The sequence below is a fragment of the Bombus bifarius genome, unplaced genomic scaffold (genome assembly GCF_011952205.1).
Source record: "Bombus bifarius isolate JDL3187 unplaced genomic scaffold, Bbif_JDL3187 scf7180000007990, whole genome shotgun sequence".
Taxonomy (NCBI): Eukaryota; Metazoa; Arthropoda; class Insecta; order Hymenoptera; family Apidae; genus Bombus; species Bombus bifarius.
In genome coordinates, this window is record NW_022884371.1 from 886884 (window position 1) to 914518 (window position 27635).

General features: G+C 35.5%; 7 protein-coding genes across 14 annotated transcripts in view; 4 read left to right on the forward strand and 3 right to left on the reverse strand.

Moving 5' to 3' along the window:
• Nucleotides 1-332, forward strand: part of LOC117205365 — a 54606-nt gene extending 54274 nt beyond the window's left edge. For all 8 annotated transcript variants that reach the window (XM_033443695.1, XM_033443692.1, XM_033443696.1 and 5 more), the window contains one exon: nucleotides 214-332. The gene's annotated coding sequence lies outside the window, so the exon portion shown is untranslated. The remainder of the gene's footprint in view (nucleotides 1-213) is intronic.
• On the forward strand, nucleotides 274-3598 carry LOC117205366 (probable serine/threonine-protein kinase clkA). The gene is made up of 3 exons (XM_033443701.1): nucleotides 274-413; nucleotides 800-1864; nucleotides 2450-3598. Exons 1-3 carry the CDS (start codon nucleotides 378-380, stop codon nucleotides 2762-2764), a joined length of 1416 nt encoding a protein of 471 aa, XP_033299592.1. The 5' UTR covers nucleotides 274-377; the 3' UTR covers nucleotides 2765-3598.
• Nucleotides 3599-3721: 123 nt separating this feature from the next.
• Nucleotides 3722-9525, reverse strand: LOC117205369 (queuosine salvage protein). Its single transcript, XM_033443704.1, has 6 exons — nucleotides 8675-9525; nucleotides 8263-8478; nucleotides 5109-5268; nucleotides 4704-4817; nucleotides 4440-4625; nucleotides 3722-4210 (listed from the first exon to the last, which is right to left on the reverse strand). The coding sequence occupies exons 1-6, from the start codon at nucleotides 8768-8770 to the stop codon at nucleotides 3972-3974; spliced, it is 1011 nt and encodes a 336-aa protein (XP_033299595.1). The 5' UTR covers nucleotides 8771-9525; the 3' UTR covers nucleotides 3722-3971.
• LOC117205372 (fibrous sheath-interacting protein 2) lies at nucleotides 5266-7814 on the forward strand. The gene is made up of 6 exons (XM_033443708.1): nucleotides 5266-5632; nucleotides 6081-6566; nucleotides 6850-7197; nucleotides 7264-7400; nucleotides 7469-7572; nucleotides 7646-7814. Exons 1-6 carry the CDS (start codon nucleotides 5577-5579, stop codon nucleotides 7778-7780), a joined length of 1266 nt encoding a protein of 421 aa, XP_033299599.1. The 5' UTR covers nucleotides 5266-5576; the 3' UTR covers nucleotides 7781-7814.
• On the forward strand, nucleotides 8953-21480 carry LOC117205448. Its single transcript, XM_033443832.1, is given in 21 exon segments — nucleotides 8953-9081; nucleotides 9368-9369; nucleotides 14535-14644; nucleotides 14726-14964; nucleotides 15209-15318; nucleotides 15407-15497; nucleotides 15655-15887; nucleotides 16250-16634; nucleotides 16841-17472; nucleotides 17917-18546; nucleotides 18602-18726; nucleotides 18809-19062; nucleotides 19141-19771; nucleotides 19849-20050; nucleotides 20107-20197; nucleotides 20248-20383; nucleotides 20470-20525; nucleotides 20612-20807; nucleotides 20899-21046; nucleotides 21124-21229; nucleotides 21299-21480. Coding segments are annotated over 19 exon segments (4404 nt in total). The 5' UTR covers nucleotides 8953-9081; nucleotides 9368-9369; nucleotides 14535-14568; the 3' UTR covers nucleotides 21362-21480.
• LOC117205370 (F-actin-capping protein subunit alpha) lies at nucleotides 9602-13542 on the reverse strand. The gene is made up of 3 exons (XM_033443705.1): nucleotides 13274-13542; nucleotides 12446-12695; nucleotides 9602-12358 (listed from the first exon to the last, which is right to left on the reverse strand). Exons 1-3 carry the CDS (start codon nucleotides 13469-13471, stop codon nucleotides 11940-11942), a joined length of 867 nt encoding a protein of 288 aa, XP_033299596.1. The 5' UTR covers nucleotides 13472-13542; the 3' UTR covers nucleotides 9602-11939.
• On the reverse strand, nucleotides 21467-25808 carry LOC117205371 (uncharacterized protein DDB_G0283697). Its single transcript, XM_033443707.1, has 6 exons — nucleotides 25449-25808; nucleotides 24859-25347; nucleotides 24489-24546; nucleotides 22732-24382; nucleotides 22387-22623; nucleotides 21467-21933 (listed from the first exon to the last, which is right to left on the reverse strand). Exons 1-6 carry the CDS (start codon nucleotides 25466-25468, stop codon nucleotides 21728-21730), a joined length of 2661 nt encoding a protein of 886 aa, XP_033299598.1. The 5' UTR covers nucleotides 25469-25808; the 3' UTR covers nucleotides 21467-21727.
• Between the last annotated feature and the right edge of the window lie 1827 nt (nucleotides 25809-27635).

Here is a 27635-nt window from a genome sequence, read left to right on the forward strand (position 1 = left end):
AACGAATAACGAGACATGTGACTTTACTTGAAGTGTGCATGACACTATAACGGTGTAGGTATTTGTCCCTACGATTAATCCTCGCGTAGCAAATTCGAAGATTCTATGACTACTTAAATACCATCTTTATTAGTTTCAATTGTGGTATAACAGAAAAATTAGTATGCTCTGTAAGCAAACTGTAAATAAAATTTTCCTGACTCTTCCTTGTAGATCGCACGCAGTAATGTATCAGCCTTGTATAATACAAAACAATCGTTCTTTCTTGTATATAGTACACGTAGATCGTAAAAAAGGCGGCTTAAAAATAATGAAAATAATAAAACATGTGACCGAGAACATTCTGTTAATACGAAGTCGTTCTATGCACATTGCACATGCATGATCGCTGCGAAAAATGCCTTTTCCGATCGGTAAGTACCGTTTACATGCATTTCCAATTCAATGCATGTCGACTAACAAACGATAAAGGTCTGCATGCTCTATGATCGACAGAAGCTTTTATCAGAAATCATTGAACCGAAAAAAAAAAGAAAAATGAATGCTACGTAAAAATCTTTGGTGCCATTCTCCGTTATAAGGTGTTTGATCACAACTAACAACTTCTAATTTTCTCGATAAGATTTATTGGGTGTAATATGCATGGCTATATACGTACATACGCGAAGCTTACATTAAACTAATTTTAGGTGTAAAAACGTTACTAACAGCTGCAAAAGCCACATCGAAACATTTTGTGAACTAAAACGCGTGCCCGATATTGGATGGTTTAATTCAACTGAGCCATTTTCTGTTTCAGGAGGAAATACAATACAGAGAAACGGAGACGATCCTGAATCGAAGCAACGACGTGAAATCCAAGGTGGCGAAATGGCAGAATAACAACGTGGAGGGCAAATATCAACAACCTGTTCGACAAAATGACTCTTCAGACGAGGCGGAGAGAGACAAAGACAGGTTCTCGAAAATCGAGTCGCAGATGTCGTGGGAAGACCAACGAATGGAAGAAATTCTGGAAAACGAGAGGAAAAATAGCAAGAATGAAATCAACGCGAAACTGAATAATCAGGAAAATTATGAGAACGCCGTTATAGAAACGAAAAAGTCCAACTCCGATGAAAATCCACGCAAGATCAAGAGGATCGACTTGAAGGCTTATGGATTCGAAAATGAATTCTCTAATAAAACGGCTAAAACTTCCACGCCTAGAGTGGTCAATAAATTGGATCTTAAGTCTTTTGGTTACGATAATGGAATTCGACGAACACAATCGACGATTCAATTGAATAGCATAGGTAATGACGAATTCAAGCCAAGGTTAACCAGAACGTCGAACAAATCGAACTTAACACGGAGAAACGATTATGAGAATGACCGTGGCGATGTGATCGAAAGCAACCGTGCTTCTGGCGATAACAACTTGACACAGAGCACGGAAACCTTGAACAAGTATGAGAACGAGAGTTACAACGATTTTGGATTAAAGTCAGCGAAATCGGTGCCGAACATCGCCAAATTCTATTCGAATCCGAATAGCCAAGAAGATGAGGAGGTAGAAAGCTATAATCAGAATTCGTACAACGAATTTGGAATGGTTAAAAAAGGATCGGTGAGAAACATCGCGAATAATTATAGTTTGGAGAAATGTAACATTAAGAGTAACGATTCTTCGGTCGACGATTCGGAAAATGAAACGGATAATTCCTTTGAGAGGGAACAGAGTCACCAATCGATGAGTGACCTCAAGAAGAAAAGTCTGAGCGAAGAGGAATTTGATAATAAGGTGCTGCCGATGCCATCGGTCAGGAGGCTCGCTGAAGCGTTTAGCAAACAGACCGAACCCGTTCCTGGACCTATCTCGAAGGTAAGAATGGATTCTTGAATGATCGATATGCAGAGTGTTACAAAAAGAAGTCTAATAAAAGAAAGATACCAATTGGTCGACCTTGACTGTAATTTTGCAAGATGCTGGTAGCATGTAGATTTCTGATATAAGTAAGACATTATATACGTTGAATAGCTTTAAAGATATGAAGCTTCAGATCTTTCTTTTTATAGTATTCTAATTATCTAATTTTAGTATAGGGCGCTTCATTTTCAGCGATGCATTGTTTATGATATATGTAGACTAAAGATATTATGGATTTATGCAAAATTAGGAGACGAGAATACGCAAAAATATATCAAGTATACAGAGTATAATAGTAGGTACACGTCATGATATTTAGAGGGACAAATTTTTCAAGGTTCCATTTCTTTAATTATGTTCACAAAAATATAAATTTACGGTGCATCCTCATTTATACAAATATATCTAAAGGAGACTTTAGTTACGATATACGATCACAAATTATTGCAAACACTTTTCACAACCAGTTACAAGAGATCGTATAGAAGTCAATGAAGTAATCAGAAATGATTTTCACTGTTTCTTATCTATTCTATTTAGATAACTAAATCGAGCAACGTGAATAAGGAGAGATCGTCAACACCAGAGATCCAAATAGTTGAAACGCCAAGACAGATGCACAGTCTGACTGCCAGATCGCTTTCGAAACAATTTCGAGAAGGCCTGAGGCAAATTCCGAACAAAGTGACTTCACCTCCGGCTAGTCACGTCGTTATGGAGCAACCTAATATAACGGAAAGCCAAACGGAAGTAGTGCAAGGGAAGAGCGACGTGTCCAACGACACGAACGTAATTCTACCTGGAAAATTAAAGTCGAATATAATATTTTGGGAACAGATGCAGAGAAAGAGTTAAAGCAAGTTTATGTAAAATTGGGCCCGAAGTCTTAAAAAGGAAACCGAAAAAGAAGTTGAATGTTCACTTAGGGATCGAATTAAATTAACATATTACATGCAAAGCGTCTAGATAAAGGATGTAAAAAATCCAGATAACTTGGTCTTCTTTTTTATAGAGTGCGATAGAAATTATTTCCGAGAAACAGAATTTTATCGAGAAGCTAGAAGAAGTAGAACAAGTTAGCATCCTTGCTCAACGTAAGAATGTTTCAACGCCGTTCAACGAAAGAGTCGATTAATTGTATGAAACAATACAGGCTCAACGATCGATCGATTTACAAGAGCAATTGCATTCGCGACAGGAAATGTCGATGTGATTGTGTGTGCCAAATGATATGAACCCGTGATTAGCCAAAGAAAATATTTTTTGCGTGGTCCTTTCGAAATATGCGAGCAATTTGAACGTAACTTTCTAAATAGCAAACATTTTGGAAACTACGAAACGACCAGCTAAATTTTACGCGTTCGTAATATTCTACGATCAATTTGTAAATACACGTCGCCGGAACATAGTCGAACTGTCGAAATTGTTTTCTGTATATAAGAAGGAACTCTTAATCATAGTCACAAAGTTTTATATATAAATCTACCATATAGTGTTCCCATATACGACATTACTATTTATTATTTATTAACGTCTAAATATGTATCTGTGTATATACGAATTATGAAAATCGGTGGGCAACGAAAGTACTTCAATAAAAATATCAAAATTTGTATGGATTTAACTTTACGTTATCTGTACGTTAGAAACTGTGCTATATCGATATTATATAAATATACTGTTTATTATGTAAAAAAGATTACCAAAGCTTTTTACCTTTCATTTTTAAAAGGGACGGACTAGGGATCATCGAGACGATGGATCAGGAAAGAACCACGGAAATCATTTAGAAGAAATTATTTAAAAACCTCCTAAAACATGATGAGTATTTTATTTGAATACGTGCACGTACATAAGTGTCTGTATAACTATAAAATCAGTATATGTATTCTATCAGCATCTTTCATAATTATAAAAATACTACTTTTTGTTGAAGAGCTATAAAATGAGACAGCCATACACATCGTATATTTAGATATGTAATTTGTAAAATTATTATACGCGTGATAGGCAATTCTCAAAGTTTTTTCTTTAAATACTAATTACGAGGCACGTGATATGCTCAGTAATATATGCATCTAGTTTTATGGAACGGTATACTTTCTAACTCAGCGGCGTGTTCTCGCCGATAATCCCATAGAAAATGATCGATCAATATAGCGTTAATGTCTGATTTTTTTAACGCTAGATTAGGGTAGCGCCCGATTAGAGTTCTCACTTCATCCTTGACCCGTTCGATAACCTCTATAGAGCAACCTCGAATTTCGATCTCGTCTTCGCTACCGTTTTCTAATTCTATATCTGCAATATTAAATACTGTGCTATCTAATAGGGAAACCCTGCCACTTAACTCTAATGACTCTATTTATACCGTGATTGGTTGAACACTAATATCAAAGCGACATTATGTACACAAAAAATATGAAAAAGACAAGTCATTTATAATCAAATCGTTTAGAAAAAATTATCTAAAAACCTTCTAAAATATAACAATGTAGAATTTGATTTAAAAGCTGCGCAATAGACTCACCAGACTGTAGTCTGCTCAGAAGAGTATTACTATAACGAATAGCACCAAAGTGTAGTAGAACTTGCGGAATACGATAATCAGCGAACATCGTGATGCAGTCTATGTCTTCAAATTCACCAATTCCCTGTCCCTTGAAACAGGCCCAAATGTCGCCTATCAGTATTTGTGCCCGCTTGTAGAAGCTAACTGGAAGACAAACACTCTGTTATTACATTTGCTTTTGGAAATAATTCTCTTTCATAGAACTAACAATAATATCGTTACCTTTGTGAATTCTATAGTCTGCCTCATCTCGATAAGACTCGAATTCTTCCACGATACATTTCAGCAACTTTTCGGCTGATCGCGAACACGATTTCACACAGTTAGTAAAAGTACCTAGAAAGAGAAAGAAATTGATACAATGTTTTTAAGAATTGGATGTTAAAATTCAATTCCAAATGTGATTTATCACATGTGTGTAAAATAGTTTGGTAGTCTAGTGTATAACTTTACACTCTTTCAAGATTTATTAGGAATTTACAAAAGAAATAAGCTCGTCTAATTACGAAAATCTAATTTCTGCTTCAACAAAGATCGGTAAAGTTTTGCACCAGATTCCTTTATTATATATAAACTTAATAAGCAAAACTATGATCTGAAGAAAAGAAAGGGATTTCAATCATGTACCTTGATACTTTTCTAACAAAACCTTTCCGGCATCTCTCAAGGATTTAACTCTTTCGTCTAACAGCGGGATACTAGTTTCAGTATCGCCACGAAAAATATGCTCAGCTTCAGATCTCGTTATTTGAGAATAATACTTGGGGTCGACTATAGGTTTCCCCTCCTGTTCGAAGTAAATTGTTTGAAAAAAAAGAAAAAAAAAGTATGGCGTAGCTATTGGTAGAATTTCAACAATCGTGTAACTTTCGAAACAACACAGACACCAACGTGTTGAAGTATTTTTGAAACGACCAGGACAAACGGTTTGCGAACAAAAGAAGCTAGACGTGTAGACGTGGAAAACGTCGGAACATGACATTTTACCTATATTACATGCAAAATTTCCATGTAACCACAAAATGTTATTGACGGTCAAATTTCTGAGGACACGTCAAGTCAGAAACGTTGCTTCTTAAGGCTAAGCTTCTTAAGATGAACCCCGCGTGTAAACAATATTCGACCGACATAATTGGTCTCAAAAGACCCACGTGAGTACACGTGACTCTTGAATATAATATCAATTGCGGGATTTGCAGCAACAAGGAGACAGCTCAAACATTTAAATTGTTTGGATTGAAAAAGAAAGAAAAATATAAATTTCATATGAATATTATGGGAGGAAAAATATGATAAGTACAATTTTGTTGATTTTCTGATGTTGATATTATTTAAAGGTTAAAATTATTAAAATTACTCTCATATAAAAAACAAAAGATATGGCTTGTGGTGTTCTTCCCCTGTGGTTTTCATATTCAAAGATGCAAAGATTTATTACTACGAGTATTATTAATTGACCATGAATTTCGCAGAAGTACTTGATCTTTAGTTACTTTTTGTTGGTTCACTCAAATTACTGAAAAGTGGAACTTCCTCCTTATTGCAGCTCGATCTCCCTTAATTTTTATTCATATTGAATTGTTTGCGTATATAAAATAGGGCTCTGGACAAGCTGTTTGATTCGATTCCTAAGCCCAAAGGCGCGGTACCAGAATTTGGACTACCAAAATGGAAAGTAATGCCGTTAGAGTCTAAAATCCCAATGGTTCCCGGACCAGAGGGTGTTTACAATTTCACGCGTCGTAAGCTTGGCGAGGAACTATGGATTTCCACACCGGATGCGGAGTTTAATTTAAGCGATCCATACGGCTACGAGATACAATGGACTTACGACTCCCTCCACGATAAACATTTGCTTCCTCACTTCTCCAAACCGAATATCATTCGGCATTTGATCAAATCTGGCTTCGTTACTAAAAATTTAGACGCAAAATGTTCTCTGAAAGATTACAATATGTACAGAAGGTATCTAAGAAGACTGCACTGTGATAGCATAAAGAAGGAATTGAATAGAAGAACGAAACAATCCATCGAGGAGAGAGCGATCTTGTATGCTCAAGAACAGGCTGAGAAAGAAGTGAAGAGGTAACCACCGAGTAAATATCGCTAATCCTGAAGAACAATGACATAACTGCAAAATTGAAAAATTTCAGCTACATACGTTAATAATATTTTAGTTATATTATAGTAAGAATCCACGATACTTAATTATAGATATAATTAAATGAAATTGATCTGTTTCGTCTCCTGGAAAATTACTTTCTTGCATCACTGTGCGCCATTGTTCTTTCAGACCAGATACGTGTTGAATTATATATAAGAAACTATTGTCTGAGAATGGTATCGCATAAAAACAACGTTCTGTTAGATTGAGAGAAAGAGAAAGATTAATGGAGTTACGAAAGTCCGCGATCATGCAAAGCAAGATGGCTGAGAAAATGAAGCTGCAAAAGCAGAAAGAGAAACAAAGGAAAATTGATGAAAGGTTACAAGCATTGGCTCAGAAAAAGAAAGAAACTCAACAAATGCGGTATATTAAAAGCAAAGCTCATGCAGAAATAATTCAGCAGAAACAAATAGCAGCAACAGATATTCGAAGGCAAAAGATAATTCAAACTCTTTTGGAATGGAACAGGAAGGAACGTATACGAAAGAAAATGAGAGAAATGCGATTAGCGCACGAACAAGAAGAAAAACGCAAGATCGTAGAACTGAAGTATATATGAAATTCATAACGTACTTTGTGTTAGAAAAATAAAACTCTTTTATTTATGCTATATAGATGGGAAGAAAGATTAGAATTTCAAAAGAAACAAATTGAAAAGGAACAGTTTCTATTGCAATGCATAGAAGATCAAAGGAATAAATTTATAGATGCATACCAAGAAAAGGTAGACAGAGAAACAGAAAGAATGAAAAGTATGTGTTACTGAATTTCATAAAAATTTATGCTCACAAATCGATAAAATTTAATGTTTTATTTATAGGACTTTTTGAAGATGTAAAAATGTATATAAGATGTTATTTGGCTAGGCACTTGCCTGGAAGTAGAGAACGCATTTGCTGTGAAAAATATTTCGATGATGATGAAGTATTTTATATGAATTTAATATAAAATCATCTCAAATATGAATGTGACATTACAGTTTTAATTTCAATTTTAGGATGAAACATCGTTTGTGGAAAGTGATAAAAAGGATGCAGCTAAGCTAATAAAACAAGATAAAGTAAGAAAATTTCTATTATCTATTTCTATTATTAAGACTGCAAACTATATAATCAATAAAAAACAATATTGATATCAAGGTTTGTCTGGTATAAAATATAGTATCGTTTCAGATACAGAAAACGCTTCAGAAAGAAAAAAAAAGGAATGAAGAAAAGGCTCTAAGCAAAGATAAATTAAAGCAAAAAATGAAACAGAAAAAGAGGAAAATCTCAGCAAGGATGGAGAAAAAGGAAGCACGTAAAATTGAAAGTGTTGGAAAAAGAAGAAAGAAACAAAAGAAAAGGAAAAAAGTAAAAAAGAAGAAAGATACTCAATTAGATACAAAATCTGAATTAGACCCATTCACTGAATCTATACCTTCATCAAAAACAGAAACTATAGAAGAATCAATAATTTCTGAACCAAAAGAAAAGTGCACATGTCAAGCAATTAAAGATCGTGAAAAACATATTACACGATAAAAGACAGATAATCTTCCTAAAACTAAATTTTTTATAGTTTAACTTTCCTTCTAAAGATAATGTTTATAATTTTATATACTTTTTAACTCACATCTACAGCTCTCTTAATAGCAGCACACAAGGCAAAATACCCAGTCTGGCCATTAACAGTCCACTTTGGACAATTTGTTTTACTCCAAAAGGAATAATTCAATGTGTCCAAGACAAATATCCAATCGACTGCCTTTAGATCATCGGGAGAAGGGTGAAACTGACATTGTGAAAAATTGTTCACACTTATTTTGCGATCGTTAAGGGCTTCAAAAACCTGTAAAAAAAGAATATTGATTAGTTTATATGTGATCAATCATATCCTAAAATTCTTTATCTCATTTCTTAGTTAGTTAAAAATGTGCAACAAAAAAGTTCAAGCACTATTTATGATATAATTTCATAATTAATTTTTTAAATATATTACAACAAATTTATGAAAAAGATTTGAACAGTAGTGAAAAGTTATTTACCGCATAGGCAAGATTTTTGATTCCTTCTTCTTCAACGGAAACATCCTTAGAACAAAAATCTATTAATTTTGCGGATTCCTTTGGCATTAAAATCATTGTTGAGGAAGTATCACAGCGTAGTTAATAGTGAATTGAAAATAATTTATTTAAGCACAAAATTTATCCACAACCTGCGTACAAACTCCTGACACACAACTTACTCTACGGTCAAGTCAATAGTCACGTGACAGTACCTTGTGACCAATGATTCTTAGCACGTTAGCAACGACTGGCTTGTAAACAAACATGGCTGTGAATGTTAAAATTCGTGAAATTGTCTTTTAGATTGTCTATTAATTATGTGAACAGATAATCATCCTGAAATGTTCGTATTAGTGTCCCAAAACTTTGTTGTAGATGAAGTCAAGGTAAGCACTTTAATCATTGAAATTGCATAGTTGAGATTAAAAGTACTTTTTCAAAACAATGCACAGCAGCACATGTGCACTATGATTGTTTACATTGAGTAATAAAAGCTTTTCGGGGTTACTACTACAAATTACAATAAAATAATATTAAAAAGTAATTAGTTCAAATACAATATTTTGTATTATATATTTTGTCCTATCTTATCTTTTTAATAGAGAAATCTTAAGGTTATTTTTTATGACAGTATAGTGTGAATTTCTATATGCATTTGTTTATCATAATTAGTTGTTTATGTTATATAAAATTTGAAAATAAAGTTTATATAACACATTTTTTACGTGTTTTTTTTCTACCTTCAATAATTCCATAGTTGTATTACCTACATTTGTTAATATCAACAATAATTGATATTTGAATTTTGTTGATATTAACTATTATCTAAAGTAAAGTACATTTAGAAAAAAATAAAATTTATTTTTTTCTGAATTAAACATGATGTTTAAGTTGATAGTCAAAGTATAAAGTGTTATATCACTTTATTTAATCAATCATAACATTTAATAATACATAATTTAACTGATAAATGTATTCTGTGTTTAAGTTTTTACATAAGGACATGCGTTTCTTATTTTACGGTACATTCGATTGTAGGTAATACCTAATTTTATTATCATAGGCAACTATTTTCTGTAAAGTTTGATAAGATTCGAAACTTCAACACTTCATTTGTAATTTACATACGTAACACAAATTACAATGTTTAAATAATGTGTATCATCATATTTACATATAAAATTTTATTATTGCAATATTTAGTATACTAAGTTTTTTGTATTATATCTCTGCACATTTCTTTTAACTTCTTCACAACTGATCAAATGATTTTATGATCTTATATTTAAGTTATGTATGTATTTTGTTCAAAGTTTTTTTTCTAAAAATTATCGAATAGCGTGATTAAATAAAATATTTTGGATTACGATGTAACTTACAAAATATGAATAATATTACAAACATGTTTCGAATCCTAAGGTCTGAAAAGTCAAATGGTAGTGTGCTTCATCGCATTCATTCATTCAAATAACATATGTACATAATACCCCCTCAACATAAAGTGAACAGATTAAGGCTCCAGCAGGCTATAGGCTACATTCTACAATGTACAATGCATTATGTACTTTGTTAGTTTCCGTTTTCGCATACATGTCTGGTTGTGTAATGTGTGGTAAGCGATAGCACCAAAAGATTTTTCAACATCATTATTTGATACAAATGACTCATACAACTATAATATGATTAACACAGAAATCAAGTTGCAATGATTAACATTTATTTCATACCGTACTATTAAACTTTGCAACATATTTGCCATAATAGACATACTTATCATAAAACAATACATCTTAACAAAAATGTATAAATTTATATTTTATGAAATATAAAATTGGACAAAAATAGTAGGCCTTGCCCACCAATATTTGTAATGAATGAAGTTTTGCTTTGTGTATCGAATGCTATGAACACTTAATGGCATTCTGTACCAGATTGTGAATCGATGCTAGACATATCGATTTAATTTGATATTGTATATTTTGACATCACCTGTGGCCCCAGCATGCTATTATATTTGTACATAGCATGAAACCATGACAGTATTCATTTAAAGATATATTAAACATGTTATTGTGCTTTTTAGGTGTTACAAGGCTTAAGTGTTTAAAAAAAATTATGTTGTTGTGCAACTAATGAATTAAAATTTTAATCACCATTGATTCAAGTATTTTAACTCGATGGTTTCATTAGGCTGACCGAACATGCACATGTTAGACAGCAATTTCTTTCCCACTGTGCAATACTTCATGTACTTATACTTTGTAATGTTGACTATTAACATTATGATATCAATATAAGTTAAAATGGATGCATTTAATCTTTTAATATTAAACTTCAACTCCAGATTATAAACTATAAATTTTACAAAATTGATGAAGTAGAATTATCTATTCATTCAAATTATCAACAAGACAATAATCCATGTAATTAATTACAACAAATTCAGTAAATGCAGTTCATTAGAAATGTTTGCACTGAAATATAATTATTGTACAAGATTACTATCTGATTGATGCAATTTGAATGTATCTAATAAATGTATTAACGGATTTCGATATTTCACCCCAAGTTTCACGTTTGTTTGATTTTAGCCATCAGTTACAAATTTTACATGACTTGGTTTACCAAATATAATTCCAATTAAAGTGCTTACAAAAAGTAAGACCAAGGATCCCCGTTACCCCGATTGTAAATTATTAAATAGTAGTAAATTTATAAACAGACACCAATCCACATAATATATAGATTAATATATAATTCAATCTCTTAAATACTGTAAAATAATGGACGTTTTAATCGTAAAGATGAGTGTTTATAAACAATATATATGTTCTGTTACATTTAAACCCAGTATTATATCAAAGCATTTGATAATAAAATTCATTAGAAATAAAATGTAATCGCAAAAATATTTTTTATGCAATTAGAAATTGTTAATACAGAATTTAAAAAGCTTGGTAAAAAAAGATATTGTAGTTAAAATATCTGTACTTCTTTCTCTTTTGCTCTTAAAAAATCGATAGCTACAGTGATGTTTCTTTTTATTACTTTTGTTATTAACAAGATACATTTAGGGGTCCAGAGGAACCTTGAGTGGCATGCATGAGTTTCAGTCAAAACATGTTTAACCAAACTTATAGCATTGTTACATTTGCTCCCATGCACATCACACCTCCAGACTTCACCCATGCAGCAAAATGCGCATTTTAATTATTTCTCTTAATATTATATAAAAAATCTATTTCTATTGACTTTTAAGCTCTTTGCCAATACTGTACGATACAATTTTGTTCCAGTCAATTTTCGTTCGCATAACAGGTAATTGCCTTCGTAGGGCCTTAAAGGTTGTATCAGACATTGTTTGATAATTTTCCGATATAGCAGTTTGATAGTCATTTTCTGATTCCTCAACAAGCCGTATTAATTCCTTTGCTGTTTGCTTTTCATTTGAGATCGGTAAGCTTTCTTTTACTTCTTTGCTACTGACAAGCTGTACATTTCCATCTTCATAGTAATGAACTTGTACTTTAAGGCTACCTCTTAATTCTGCATTTCCAGAACTTGGACTAAAACTAACAGTCCATACAGAACGCCAACGGCCATTCCAAAAATTTTTAGGTTGAAACTGATGATCTTCTATGCAAGCCGTTAGGGTAATATTACCTGTGTAAGTGAATTAACCACATTTTGTTGACAATTGCGATTTTCAAACAATTAAAATTTTCTGAAATTTAAAAAAAACAACTATACCTCCTTGACTCTTTCCAAAAACTGAACATGCACCGTGTCTGTAATGACTTTGAGTGTAAGTTGTTATTTCATCTTGTAGAGCCGATCTCCATGGTTCAGATACAGGATCTGGTTCATACGGTTCGTAATCCTGTGCTTCCTTTCTAAGATGGTCATATTTAAAACTTTGCTTACTGCGAGCATCATAAAACCTTTGTCCACCTAAATCATTGTGTTCTGTTATAAGAGCAGGATATTCGCTTCCATCAATCTGAAGTCAAAAACAGAAACAAATTGACCAATGTAACACAAGATTCACAAATGTCAAAAATATTATCATATAAATACACTTATAAATAAATTAGTATCTAACCTTAATTTAACCAAATCTATTTCATAGAATTACAAAATAAATATTATTTTCAAATTTCGAAATGAAACGAAGCTTGAACCAGAAATAGAAATTATTATAGATCAATCTCAAATATTTCCTATTAAAATGAGCACAAAATGTAACTATAATTAACCCTACTGCAGCGTACGATTTCGATCGAAACTCCACTAAGATTTGCACATAGCAACTGCAGTATAGCGATTTAAGGATACATTAGGTAAACAATCACATTAGCCAGGTGAATATTATCGCGCTCCAATTTCACTGTAAAGTCAACGTCACCTGTCGAAATTCCAAACGCGTGTTGCACGATTAGGACCGTTACTAGCCATTGAAATTCGATCCGACACTTTCCTGAGATAGTGTGATCTTCGATTACCACAGATACTAAACGATACCCCGGATACTATCATAAAAAATTGTAAAAGTTCATCACAGAGAGGTCGATGATGTACCTTAACAGGCGTGAGCTGATCCTTGTTGTACTGAGCAAATGCTCCGGACGCACCCTCCTTCAACAGGTTGTCGTTGTTCAACAAGACTCTCACATCATTAAAAACCTCGTTGAATTCGCCCGGCGGTGAATGCAGTATAAAGTCCGAAACTATTCGTACTTTTTCTTGATCAGGGATCACATCTCCATCCGCCGCCATCTTAACTTTTCTCTCGCACGCACACTCCACGATGTCAAACCAAGGTTAGTGCAGTGCAGGTTGTACCGGCGTATCGAAGCACTGCCCCATATACCCGGTGACGCATCACAAAGGGGATACGTATCTCTTTCCTCTTAATCAACTCTATGACATACATATTTTCCTACATTTCCACATATTCCGACGAAACACGTATTTTAAATACGCATATGTGTGATGCATATGCCAGCTAAATAATTCAATTATTGTATTTGCTTTTATAAGTGCTATATATATATATATATATATATACGAAATGCTTTTGATTTTTCTTGTTGAAATTTAATATTTGCATAAATCGATTTTAAATATTTCCTTATGCAGTAATATTATGAAATTATATACCTATGTATATTTATATTATTATTATTATACAAGAAAGAGACATAGATTGTTTTTGTGGTTAAAATATATTTAATAATTTATTTAACATTCTTTTTTCTATAAAGAATAAAATTTGTAATAGAGGAGAAATGAGGATATAATTCAAGACAGAATTTCAGTCATTTGGTTCGGAGACAACCACTGTGTTCAACGAACCTTACCGAGCATAACCCTCGAATAGCGTTTGTATTCTCTTATACACAATTTTAGGCAGGTGTGGTTTCGGTAAAAGCCGATAGAGCATTTTATCAAGATATTTCTGTCTACACATGTAAAATCTCTTATCAAGAAATCACTCCTTATTGAAAGATCTCCGCCGGATATGTCTATTTGCCCGCCAAAATTTGAACGGACTTCGAAACAAGAAAAAAAGGAGCTTCATATTTAAAGTACAACATAACGCGCATTCGCGTTCGAATTACACGAACTGCTATATAAAATATGACAATATGCCTGTTTCAATTTTTAAACTTGGAAGTTCATGTAATCTTTAACATTGAAACTTTTGTATTAAAAAATTCCGAAATGTTGGAATTTTCAAATTTGTTAATTTTGGCACTTTTGCTCAAATATTTGAATATTTCGATCAGAAACGAATGTTATTATTAATAATAATTGTTAATAATTTATTTTGTCGTAGTTTTTTTTAGGTAATATAGTGGAATTTTGAAATTATGGCTGACGATCCAAATCGAGACATTTTGCCTGTGAGAGAAGGTTCTTGTGTGGATTCTTGTCGCAGTAGTATAGGTTCGTATCTGACAGGAATATTAAAATAATATTACACTTGCCTTTTTTTAATTTATGACTTTTACTTGAAACAAATTAAAGATCCCAGAGAGCGGCACATTGTATTTAAGCTCGATCGTTACCAACTGGAAGACAGATATTTACGACTGCTCGATGAAGCAAATAACTTAAAAAAATTAACAAACTGTCAGGAAGATAAGATCAAACGATTGACAACAAAGCTGATGAGAATAACTGGCAATTCAAGATCATGCACAATTGCCTTAGACGTTTATGAGGATAAGAATAAAATAATCACTCTTGAACTTGAGAACTCCAAGGTAAAAGTTGAATTTTTCCTTTTTACAATTTTTCTACTCCAATTTTAATTAAAAATTTTCAAAGTCAATAAAAAAGAATTGAAAAATAAGAAGTGAAAAAAACAACTCTATCTTCTAGTCCTTAAGGAAGTCATTTCTGAACCATTGATCTGTTTGAAGCTAAATAGGTTGAAAATAGAGTGAATAAGATTTCAAGTCGACAACTATTGCGACTAATACGATAATGTTGCAATCGATTTTCCAGCTGAAAGATAAAGTCTCGGTGCTAAGAAATCAATTGCTGAGTCATACAATAACAGGTAGATCGTCATCAAGAAGTCGTAATCCCCAAGCGAGGCCTTCGTCTGGACGCACGTAAGTCCATAGCGTCATATTACAAGCAATCTATGATTCATACCACGGCATATCGTGATAGATCACTGAGTCGAGATCCTCGTTTTAGAACATGCCGAAGTGAAAGCAGTCGCACTAAGATACCATCTTGTCACTGTATTGACGACGACAATGCGCGATGTAATCTCAATAAAATCGAGGTAATAGCAATCGACGAGTTCCTTCTGTTTTATTCGTTATTTTTATTTATATATCTATAAATGATTGAACGAAGAACAAACACCTTGTCATTTATTAAATTTAGAATTAGGGATGGAGATGATATAAAAGGTAATGAAAATTGTATTTGGTGAGCAGGAATTGGAAGCGCAGAAGAAAGAAATGTCTAATCGGATAACTGAACTAGAGGAAGAATTGTCTACTTATACAGTCATGAACCAAAGGGAAAAAGTAGCAGAGAATGTTGAGTACATAAGAGTCTGGCGACAAATGAAGCAACTGAATGATAAGCTAATAGCCACTGAGAACGAGAACGAGTCGTTGAATGCGCAAATCAAAGATTTGAAGAGGGAGCTTTACGAGAAGACGAAGTACGCTTAACGTCCCTTTACTCATGCACAACAACGATATTTCTAAACAATACTTGACCAACTGTATGTGAATCGCGTTCCACCTATCGCATTATCATCCTTTACCTTTCTCTTTTTTTCTTATGCATGCATTTTTTTTTTATGCATGAAACAACTTATAAATTCTCCAACACAAGTTTCACGCGTAATTAAACTTTCTCTCCTCAACCTTTGTTATTTTATAAATAAATTTTATCTTATAAGTATCTATCTCCTGGATCCTAGCAGATAAATGTTAAATATCAAATGTAAATGCACTGTCTTTATTCATAAAATAAGAAGTCGAGTAACTAAAATAGAAAATGTTATAAATATGTAATTAGGAACAACGAAACGATTACGACGGAGCTCCTGACAGAGAAGAAACGAGTGGCGGAGATCGACGAACAGATGTTAAAGGCAAAGGACTCTCAACTCTCGCTGCGAGAGAAGGATGAGCATATAAAGGACCTGGTAAACGAGATGAAGATATTGCAGCAGCACAACAGCGAGCTCATCGACCTCAGCTCCAAATATGGCGAAGTCGAGCTTGAGAACAAGGAGTTAAAGAAAAAAGTGACGGAGCAGCTTCACGATCAAGAAACTTTGAAAACCGCTTTTAACACCGAACAGGCTAATATCGTGGCGCTGAAAACATCGAACGAACAGTTACTCGGGAAACTCGAAGAACTACAGAAGAATATAGACAGTTTAACGGTACAGTTAACGGTCAGTGTGTAATTTTTTTTCTGAATCAATAATGCTGGTCTTCTGCCTGACAATTCAGATGTTTGCTTCTTTAACTAAGTAAGTGTTTTTTTCTCGGTACTCAACTAAATAAATTTTGATATTCTAATATTGATATTCTAATATTTTACATATAATGAAGATACATTTGCAAAGCATCAATGAAAGTAACGAACGCGTTATTCTAGTGTTTTCAGACGCAGACGGAAAAACAGGAAACGACAAAGACTACGCCAATATCGACGAAACAACCCGAGACGAAGATACCAATGATAATCGACAGATGCGAATCGCGCAAAGATGCCAGCATTCAAGTGGAAAAATGCAATATTCTTCGCAATATTCAAGTGGAATATTGCGAAGCGCTCGAAAAGATTTTTGAGTTGGATATCGCTAGGAAAGAGCAGAAATGCAAAGGATGTTGCGAACCATCATCACATGTAGACACTACGAATGCAATCCAAAAATCTGTTAAATTCATGGATAGATCGGTGCAGACAGAACATGAATCCGGCGTAACCACCGTAGACACGAAAGATCTGCAGATTATAACACCTATAAAAGAAACATCAAAAATGGAAGAACCACAAATTGCGACGCAAAGTACAGATCCTGCAATAGTTACAGAGAAGTATTTGACTCCAGATAAAATGCTGAAACTTCTGGAACAAGCACAGATAAGCACATCTACGGATGCAGCGAAATTTAATCAGAAACACATGGCTACCGATGCCGACTACAGTGACGTGATGGATCAGAATCAGAGACACAGGCAAGTTGTCTCGCTTGAGAAACTGCTCTTCGGTGACTCTAATTGTTGACAAAAATTGTTCGATTATTCTTCGCGTTATTTCAACGCTGTATTTGTATATATATTCATATGAACCTAGTTTAGTTAAGATAGGATAGACAGAGTTTAGAGAATTCAAAATATTTCAATGTCCTGTTCGTTAGGATTGGAAGATTTGACGAATTTTAATATCGTTCTTCCGAATAACGCACATAGTCAATATTAATAATTGTGACGCAGCAAAATTCTGGAGCTTCCAGATGTTTTAGGCAGAATTCCATGTGTTCGTTTAAATAATGGTATTTGATTATATTTCAATAAAATATAGATAAGGTTTATGGTAAATAAAACACGTAATAAAGTGATGCCTTCGTATTATAGTACCTTCATATACTTTATTTCCCTTTTGTAATCGAACATTTTCTATTTCTAATATTCTATCTTCAGTAATTATCGTTAGACACTGTGTTACAGTGACATAGGGACACTTGTGCAAGGAATTCAAGAAGCCGCAACTTTTCAAGTCGGTCTCCAGCAGCAAAAAAAAGACAATGCTTCTCAGTCAACGGATCCTAATACAGTATTATCCGTATTGTTTAATATTCTTCAAGAGTATACATACATGATACCTCATGAAGCCAACACTCTGTATCGTGCAATTCCACCGATTAAGTATCAATTCGTGAAAGACATCAACAACAATAATACGACATTAAGCAGTGTTGCGAAGAGTTCGATTCGATCTGGTTGTAGCACAAGAAAATATTGCTCGAATCCTTACAGTAAACAAGAAAAGCCGAAGAGAAAATTATTACCCAATGTGCAGAGTTATAGTCGGCCGGTTAAAGTCTCTGATGACAATGATTGTACTTGTAGCAGCTTACTGAGGTGCAATCTAGATACACAATGTGACCGATGTTGCTGTAATTCCACTAAACCGCTTACGTGCCACTTCAACAATACGCAAATGCAATGTAAAGGACAGGCAATAAAGAACAAGAACGACTTGATCGACTCGAAGGCACCTTTACACAACGATTGTCTCGCATCTACAAGAAACTGCTATATACCAAGAACTTTAGGCGCATTGAACATTTCTCGGTAACGAACTTCAACAACTTCGATCGTTTCGCGAAACTCATGAAGTCACCTTTTGAAGTCAGTTGCAGGACGACAAATCTGGTCCGTACAAATCCCCGGAAACGCGTGAGACTGTGCAGAACAGAAATACCTCTTCCGCCAGCAATAAATCGTTACAGGAATACATCAAATACCTAGATAGGTGTAAAAAAACCGTGAGTGGGATACCAGTAAGGATTACAATTTAATTAAAACTCGACTGAAACCGATAGGATGTCGATAGAAGATAAAACTCGTACTACGAACATTTAGGTGAATGAAATCGTGAAGCACGTGCAAGATATTGACTCGATACGATACCAACCTATACATAGAAGACCTAAATCTGAGGTCCAGAAAGTAGACTCTTCCTGCAGTGCCGATTGTCCAAACGAGTGTGTCGATACTACGAGTGCCTTTTCTGATTCATTTCCGTTAGTAATCGCGGATGGTCAGGGTCTGGTGGAGCTTCATATCGTATCCTTACAGCTTTCCACGTCCGTTAGTACTAAATGAACTCGTTAATATGAAATAAAATAATCCGGAAGTAATTTTATGAGAAATTTTATTGTATGTCAGGCTAAGCAGATCCTTTTCCGAGAGAAGGACATTAGCAACGTGTTGTTGTTCGTGAGTTGGAACATTTGGAATCAAGATACAACCTACACGCCCACGCTCAAATGTCCCAAGCTGAACTTCAATTCGTCGTTCGTCTATCGAATATCGGACCTATTCTCCTTCTTCAACTACATTCTTCTAGAACTCGTGACCTTCCAAGTGAACGTGTTTCACGACAACGACAACTACATGGTAGCCAAAGGGAAGCTCTGCATCAAAGATATATTGGACTATCCACAAAACAAACTTCACTATATCACACCCGTGAACAGTGTACTCCCTTGCTCGATTGGAATGAATTTTGGTCAATTGTCTCTATGGGTCAGACTAAGCTGTGACATCGAGCAAGTAGAAGCGTTCAAAAGAAGATACGGTATAATATCAGAACCGCCGCTGAAAACGCTCATTCCAGAGAAACCGCCGGAAACGCTGATTCCAGAGAAACCGTTGAAATCGGAGGAAGTTGTTCCACCAAAAGACGATCCGTTGGTGTTGAAGGATGAACATTCCAAAATAGAGTATAGAGATCCGGGAAAATTGCCTGCTGTAACAACGATGAGCATAATCGAGCCTACTTATATTGACGAATCAAGTACAGAGCGAGGAAATAATTGGTAATAAAACGTTTCCTACATAGGATAGACTCAATCGATCACGTGTTTTATTTAGGTGAAAATTCTACTGATGTCCCTTTGTCGACAACGCAGTTTAAGCATGACGACGCTTCCTTCACCGTGGTGAAAAAAAGCGTAGACGAAACTGACAATTTAGATTCGAACGGGGAACTCCATACGGATGAACATAAATCTACTTTTACGGTTAAGTGGGATGACACGCTCGAAAAAACCACGGAGAACGAGATTGTAGAGAAGTATTGCATTTTTTAAATAAAACATTAGATAGATTTAAAGACATGATTTTGAATAGACCGAAGCCTACGAAAACTACAGAGAAGTCAAACGAAGAATCTGAAATGGGGAGACCAAGCGTGGTGGAATTTAATGCTTTCCTCTCAAACGTAAGATTAGAAGATCATTTATTTGCTGTTCTTCCAGCCTTTAATTTTGATCTCGCGGATATATTCAGAGTAAAACCGATGCGCCAGAGCGGACAAAATCAGCCGATTCGATCTCCGAGGTGACCAACGTGATCGCAGATAAAAACTGGCAAGAATATAAAGAACGTACTTCGTTCACTTTCAAGGGCATGTATAACAATTTATAATTCGAAACAAGATTACCCTGATTTATATGTGCATAGACTAGGATTATTTACAAAAATGAATTTCAGACTCGCCTACGGAAGACTTGTCATCTGATTATATTGTTGATGATAAAGACAACGACGTACGAATTAAAATGTTTTACCAATTCATTTTTCCAATCACTAAGGTTACAGAAGTTAATAGAATTTCATGAAATACTAATTACAGCTTGGAAAGGACTCAATTATCATCGAAATCATGAATTTGGTTTTATTCCCCAAAAGCACCGTAATGCAGAATCCAGAGTATCAGCTCCTTTACATCGAATATTGTTTCCTGGGTTATTGTGGAGCTGACATGGAAACGGTTTCAGTGAAGAAACCGCAACCACCAAACCAGAAGTTAACATATAATTTTAGAAGAAGTAAGATAGTAATCTCTTCGACTTTCTCGTTCTTTTTTCTTTTTTTATTCTTTGCTGGAAAAATTTCGGGCTGAGAAAGCATTGTTCACAGAGTTTCGAGTACATGAAGACAAGTACCCGTTGCAAAATAGGATCTTATGCGCGATGCTGGATCAGTCTATTAACTCTAACATAAAGTTTATTGTCGTATGTGAACCGCTTCCTGAGGAAACGGATACGAAAGAGTGTGTGGAAGTTGGGTGAGATGAAAAAGAATTTCTTTATTAAAATATTCTCCGTGGGAGAAATATTAATTTAGAAAAACCGCCATGCATAGGTTCGCTAATTTTAATATAAGGGACTACGCGCTAGGAAGTGGTGAACGGATCATGTCAATCCCGGTGTATACTCCAGACACTACGGAACAAATTGGTCTGCTGAAGGTATTGTAGCTATTCTTCGCTATGTATCTGGCTATGAGGATAAATAATTTTTATTTGCAATATTTGTAGATCTACGTGTTAGGCTTCGATACGATACATCAATATTTCGGAAGACGCGAATCGATATTATAAAAATATTTGTTACATTTTTTGAAAACGTGTAAAACTATGGTCATTGTAAAATTAAAAATTTATAAACGTCCAACCAAGAAACCAGGGAACTTGTAAATCTACAATACCGTGATAAAAAATTACGCAGTACAAAACGCCATATTTATTAGAGGCTACTTACATCATAATACAAAGTATTCTACATTTTTCTTGTATACGTGTTACTACATATGTGTTGCGATACATTATTTTCATACGAATCGTTAACTGCACGCGGATCGATCATCATTTCCATTATCGTAGTTCCATCTCTCGAAATTCCAACGTTTTTCTTACCTGTTCCATTGATCTTCCGCGTCATACGGATTTCAGAAGGTTCAACTACCCCTAGCTTTTCCTCTTTTTATGCTTCATCGTCGCATTTTCCGTCGAATTCGCGCCTTGTTTCTCTTTCAAACTGGACAATTTCGTTTTGCGGAAAATATCGTTGAAGACACTCGTGGATACCTGGAAGTCTTTGCAATCTTTTGGTTGTCGAGCTACGGACCAAACACCTGCTATGGTATCGATACCCTGGCACACCCTGCAAGCACCTAAACAGAGTTTCATTAACGACTTACGTATTCACAAATCTCGATGTATGTCAGTATTCTACTTTCAGTTATTTTATTTAGCACATTGACCGTGCAACGGCGGCTTTTAATGATATTTTTCAATTTCGAACTTTTCTCTGCTTGGTATTTAAATTACTAAAAACTCGAAAATTAAAAAACTGCTTTTGATTCGTTCAATGATAGATATATCTGAATTAATAATTTTTCTTACAACAAAATATTCTACAAATGTTAGATATCATCAGAGACCATTTTATTGGAAGATTTTCTATTAGCGTCTATCACGCTAAAATATACAACACTCACGTAGCAGTTAATGTCTTTAAAAAAAAATACATATTTTTGTGATAAAGGAAGGATAATTCCTTTCATAAATAATTACGAATAAAGCACTGATATGCAAAAAATACAATTATTCGTAAAATTGCATACCAACAAAGACGGCTATGGAATTGGTACAATTATTGGTGGCGATGAGGGTAAATGGCGAACCACGTTTGAATGGGGCATGACCAGATATGTTCCACGTTCCATTCAGCAAGCTATCGTGTAAACGCGGTGACGTGAGGTCGGAAAGCCTCACGATTATAGTACGATTCACGACCCTCATATCCAGTTTCATTCCGGCCTGAGCTGTTGACCAGGACCCTGACAAACGGCAAGGTAAGCCTAAAAATATCGCTCGTTTCACATATCAGGGATAGCCAAGCTTCAGGCCATCTATTTCATTTAGCGAAACATCACATTACACATTATGCACAGTTTACTCGATCTTACCTTCCCCCTTGTTGTTCTTCGACCGAACTTCTTTCAGTTCCTCCAGTTCGTCCATTATGGTACTGAGTATTTCACTGGCTACCTCTTTCGTGTTATGCGCCGCGGTGGAAGTATTCGTATTATGACCAGGGTCCCTACCATCGTCCAGACGTGCCAAATTATCATTGTTGTATATTCCATTTCGATTCGACTGCCCCATAAAATTTCCCTCTTCCGCCTTACTTCTGCTTCTGTATCTAATTGCTTGATGTTCCAATCCTCTCGTATTGTCATCCTCGTGAAAACTAGTTTGTTCTCTGCCTGGTTTCTTCTTTAAGTAACTTGGACTTATAAAATGTTCTTCCGGTATTCCATTTTCGTAGGTATTGGAATAAGGCAATATTTGATGATTAATATTTTCGTTCAGACTTGGATTTTGTTTGCGATTACCACCATCGACGTTAATTCCTAGAAATTCTAGGACCTTTCCAAGAGGCTGGTCCATCGCGCTGGGAACGTTTACTGTCGAAAGATTGTACCTGGACTGTACTGGGAAATTTTGCGGAGCTACTTGTTGGTCATGTTGCTGGTTTTCTTGATTACTGTACGATTGAGGAGGAGAGTAATTAAGTGGAGTACCAATTGCCGTATTTTCTCCTTTCGCGCCTGGAATCCTCGTGTTATCTATTAAAGGTTGATTTATCATACCCTGTTCGAAGTTTCCTTCCTGTGGCAAATTTGCCTCTATCTGTTGGTAGTTGTTTAAACTTTGAATTTGCGGTTCGATCGGTTCGTTTACATTCAGAGTCTGAGATTCGTCCAGATTTAAGTTCTGCAGGTTTTCTTCGGGAGTTTCGTATTGATTCCAATAATTAAATTGATCTGGATTCTGCGTCTCGACAACAGGTTGTTGAACTTCGTCGTTTAATTCATTCGAATCGAAATTGTTATCCTCGGCTACTCGCGAGTGTTCCGGAATTTCTGCCGTATTGTCCGAATATGGTGCGTCGAAATTTTCGTTTTGATGTTCCGAGGATCCGTAATTGATCCCGTAACTGAGAAAAGGATCATCTGCTCCAAAGAGTCGGGAGTTCCGATTTAGTCTCGAGAAACGTTCATTTGTCGGATAGTTCCGAAAATTATTAAGGTAATTGACACCGTCGTCCTTGTACCTGAGGTCTCTTCCGCGAGTATTGTAATCCGGATAGTAAGGTTTCAAGTGTCTGATCCGATCGCTACGATGCGACGTAAAATTCATCGTTTGTCGTGCGAATCGATCATTAAGATTTCTCGACTCGGCCAGCTGTATCGGAATTTTATTCGCGGCGATGTCTTGGAGAACTTCGTCGTCGCTATAATAATCCGAATACTCGACCCCTTGGTCGCCTGGATTCTTTTTCGACGGATCCTTCGTGGTAGTTCTCATTAAACGATCGATCATCTTTTCGCTTTCGATCTTATGCGATTTTTGGGTGGTACTCAAAGGCGAGGAAAAATCAACGTAATCGCTGTCGTCGACTTTCACAGCGCTAACTTCGACGTCCGATTCTGTGGACAATTCGTCGCGTGATTTCTCGCCGAGAATAACTGGATTATGCTTAATCATAGAATTCCTCCTTCCGTTTGATTTCTTTGTTAACACGTTAATGCCCCTTTCGGTGTCCAACGTTCTCTGAGTAAAGGAATATTTTTCGAACGTTTATCCGATGCGTAGTCAAATTGACCGCTTGGGGAGGCCATGATAATTAGTGGAAAATTGATGAACGAAGCTTACCTACCTTAGAGGATCCTCTCTTTAACAAACCAGGTTGCTGTTTTCTGAACTTTCGGTGATGTCTGAAAAACAGGAAAATACAGCAATTATATGACAATATAGCAATTCCATTTATATGAACCCTATCGGAGATTAGACTGTTCATACGATAGGATAAGCCTGATTCTCCTGATTTATTCGTGTAATGGGAGTTCACGTTCAGATAAGTTGAACGAACGAACAGTTGATTCAACTGCCGCTAACTAAAATTTCGTTCCTATAAATTCTACTGTATACCAAGATCATTGAAATCAACGAGATGTGTCCTGTTGTATGTAATTACCAAATATATTTACGTGTCTGAATGTCGATAGGGTAACAACTTCTTTCACTACCTTTTTCTCTTCTTCTTTCTTTGTCCCTTGTGTCTCAACACTTTCCGGTGTCTTCTACCTTCGGCCACCTTCGAGCCAGTTTTCGATACTGTTGGCATTTTAATACTCCCACGAAGAGTTCCTTTGGGCGCAACTCGCGAAAGCTTCCTTATAGTCTCCTGCATCTTCGGAGATTTGAGCGCATCCTTAGCCATTTTGTGCGCTAATCCTCCGCCGCCTTGTCTCGGGATCCTGTTCTTCATGAAACTGACACTACCACGACGTACTATCGAATCTTGATCGCTGGAATATCGGCTATTCTTGTTCGATTGCCGCTTCTCTACGAGACCTGAGTCTTCATCGCGAACGGATTTCTCTTTTAAAAACGTAGAACCTTGTCGATGCGATTGGGCCACTGCTTTGTTTTCTTCTGACGGTACGAACGATAATTTTTCGGGATTGGTTTCGACGCCAACTGCGCTGATTAGTAGCGGAACGATCATGGTCAATCTGTTTTTTTTGGTTAGCAAAATTATTCAGCCGCATTTTTTTATTTTGTAAAAAGGATCGATGATATATTATTTCTATTTGAAATTGTTTTTGTTCCGTACCTGAATAAAGTTAGCAGCATTCCTCCGCGAGGTAGATCGATCGAAAAATTGGTGCTGGTGCCATTGAATCGGCGTACTCACGATGGATTTAAGCTCGTACTTCACCGCGTCGATTCATGACAGTTATTCCCCTTCGTTTCCTGCCTCTCCTGTGTCAACGTCTCGCGGTAGTATCGTTAATAAATCACAGGAAAAATGGTCGTTCACGCGCGGTTCTTCCAACACGTTGACATATCCTCGAGAAAGGTTCGCAGAAAGCGCTCGCGCGACTTTCGATGCTCGTTTCTCCACGACCAACTTTTGTCATGTCGTTACCGTTGATTCACTAGGAAGAGTAACACACTTCAAGAATTGGCGATTTTTCAAATATCTGCAAAAATTAATCGTAAAAACGAGAATTATTATTTTCTATTATGCGAGTGTCATGATTTTTACTAATAAAATTCTACCGTTTAAAAATGTCACAACTTGAAGGATTGGTTTTACATTGTTTTTATTGCATAGTAAGAAATAAATGCGAAGAATAATTTTATCAAAGATCCTTAAAATTTAGGGACTATTGGTTAAAGAAATACATTTTTTTATTACGATAGATTATGAAATAATTAATAATTTTCTACTGCAAGGTTTCTAACTCAAATCGATTTGCTCGCATATTTACTTCCAGCAAACTGACAATATTACCTATGATGTACGATTCTCTTTGAAATCATGGAAATGTTTCTTCGGGTTTAAAACGATTGTTCATATTCCTCTATTTCCTTCTTTAAACAAGGTTTCAGTGCAAAGTGGTCTTTGAGCATCGTGAAAAGACTACAAACTTCAGTTCGATCCATTTGCTCGTTTCGAATGGCACAAGCGTGTACTTAAATCTACAGAAACATGTTCCACAGGGACGTGTGAGTACGTGTGTGCCGTGTGCGTGTTGCTTTCGCATAGGGTCGATCTACGTGCGATCAAAGCGACTTGGAGGATCGCCAAGTACACGCGTCGGCCTCAATTAGTCAGATATTATGTACGAATGTCCTACACGCGGCATCTTTGCATTAATAACACGGAAATGAACTTATAGCCGCGCGTGTGTCGTTTCGGCACAACGCAGTCTTTCAATCTTTTTATCGTTCCGTCTCGGTTAGCGCCGCTTCATGCGAAACATTTTTGGAGTATAATTGCGTTAGCAATCACAATAATTCTACGATGCAATATGTATGACATTAATGACTTTTTAAGGTGATACTTGAGAATGTAAGACTTGTAGCTGCTTTATTTGCGACAAAGTGATATTTTATGTTGTACTTGGACAGTGAAAGAGAGTAAAAGAGCAGACTTTATAACGTCTCTACGGGAAATTACTGCTTCAGACTAAAATCCCATTTATCTAAATTTCACTCGTTGCAACGAAATCCTAATAACTTAAAAATGTTGTTATTTCAATATTAAATTAAATTAACTCTTCTTGAATCTATTTGTCTGAACTTACTTGTGTAAACTCTAATTATGTGAATGAAATACCATAAATATAAATTATGCCAATTTCTTACGCTTGTATATTTCTCAAATTATTGCAGGATAAGATGAAGAAACAGCAAGTATGCGACATCGTAAGCGAATTTATTTATACCAATACTTCATCGAAGCTGAAAAGGGCTAATTGTGATTTGTTTGGACTAAATGACAGGTGTCTAGTTGCAGGAAGAAAAACGGGACATATCTTGCCGGTCGTAAAAGTACATCGACAGCGAAACCATGTGGTGCACGTATTAAAACCAAGTCAGAACACAAATAGACTCCGAACGATCCGTCGAAGTACCATCGGCGCCGGACAGAAGACGGCTGTGAATAGCAAAAAGGACGACTGACTGCAGCTATAGACTGGCTGCCGTAGAAATTATGGTCTGTACAACGCATCGCAAATACAACGGACATATCAGCTGTGGACCAGGAGAGAAATCCCTGGAGACACGTTAGGCATCGATTATTATTAGAACCAGCCAAAGCACAACCGATCTTCGTTCGTCCGCCTCGTCGACGATATTGCAAGCGTATCCAATGGTGCAGATAATTCGCGTCACTACACTCTCTGAACCACCCTGAAATTTTTAATTATAGTGCAGAGGATGCATAGTGTCGTGGAAGAAAGATTAGGCGGGAAGGAAAAATTTGTGAATTTGAAAATTGTATGATCTA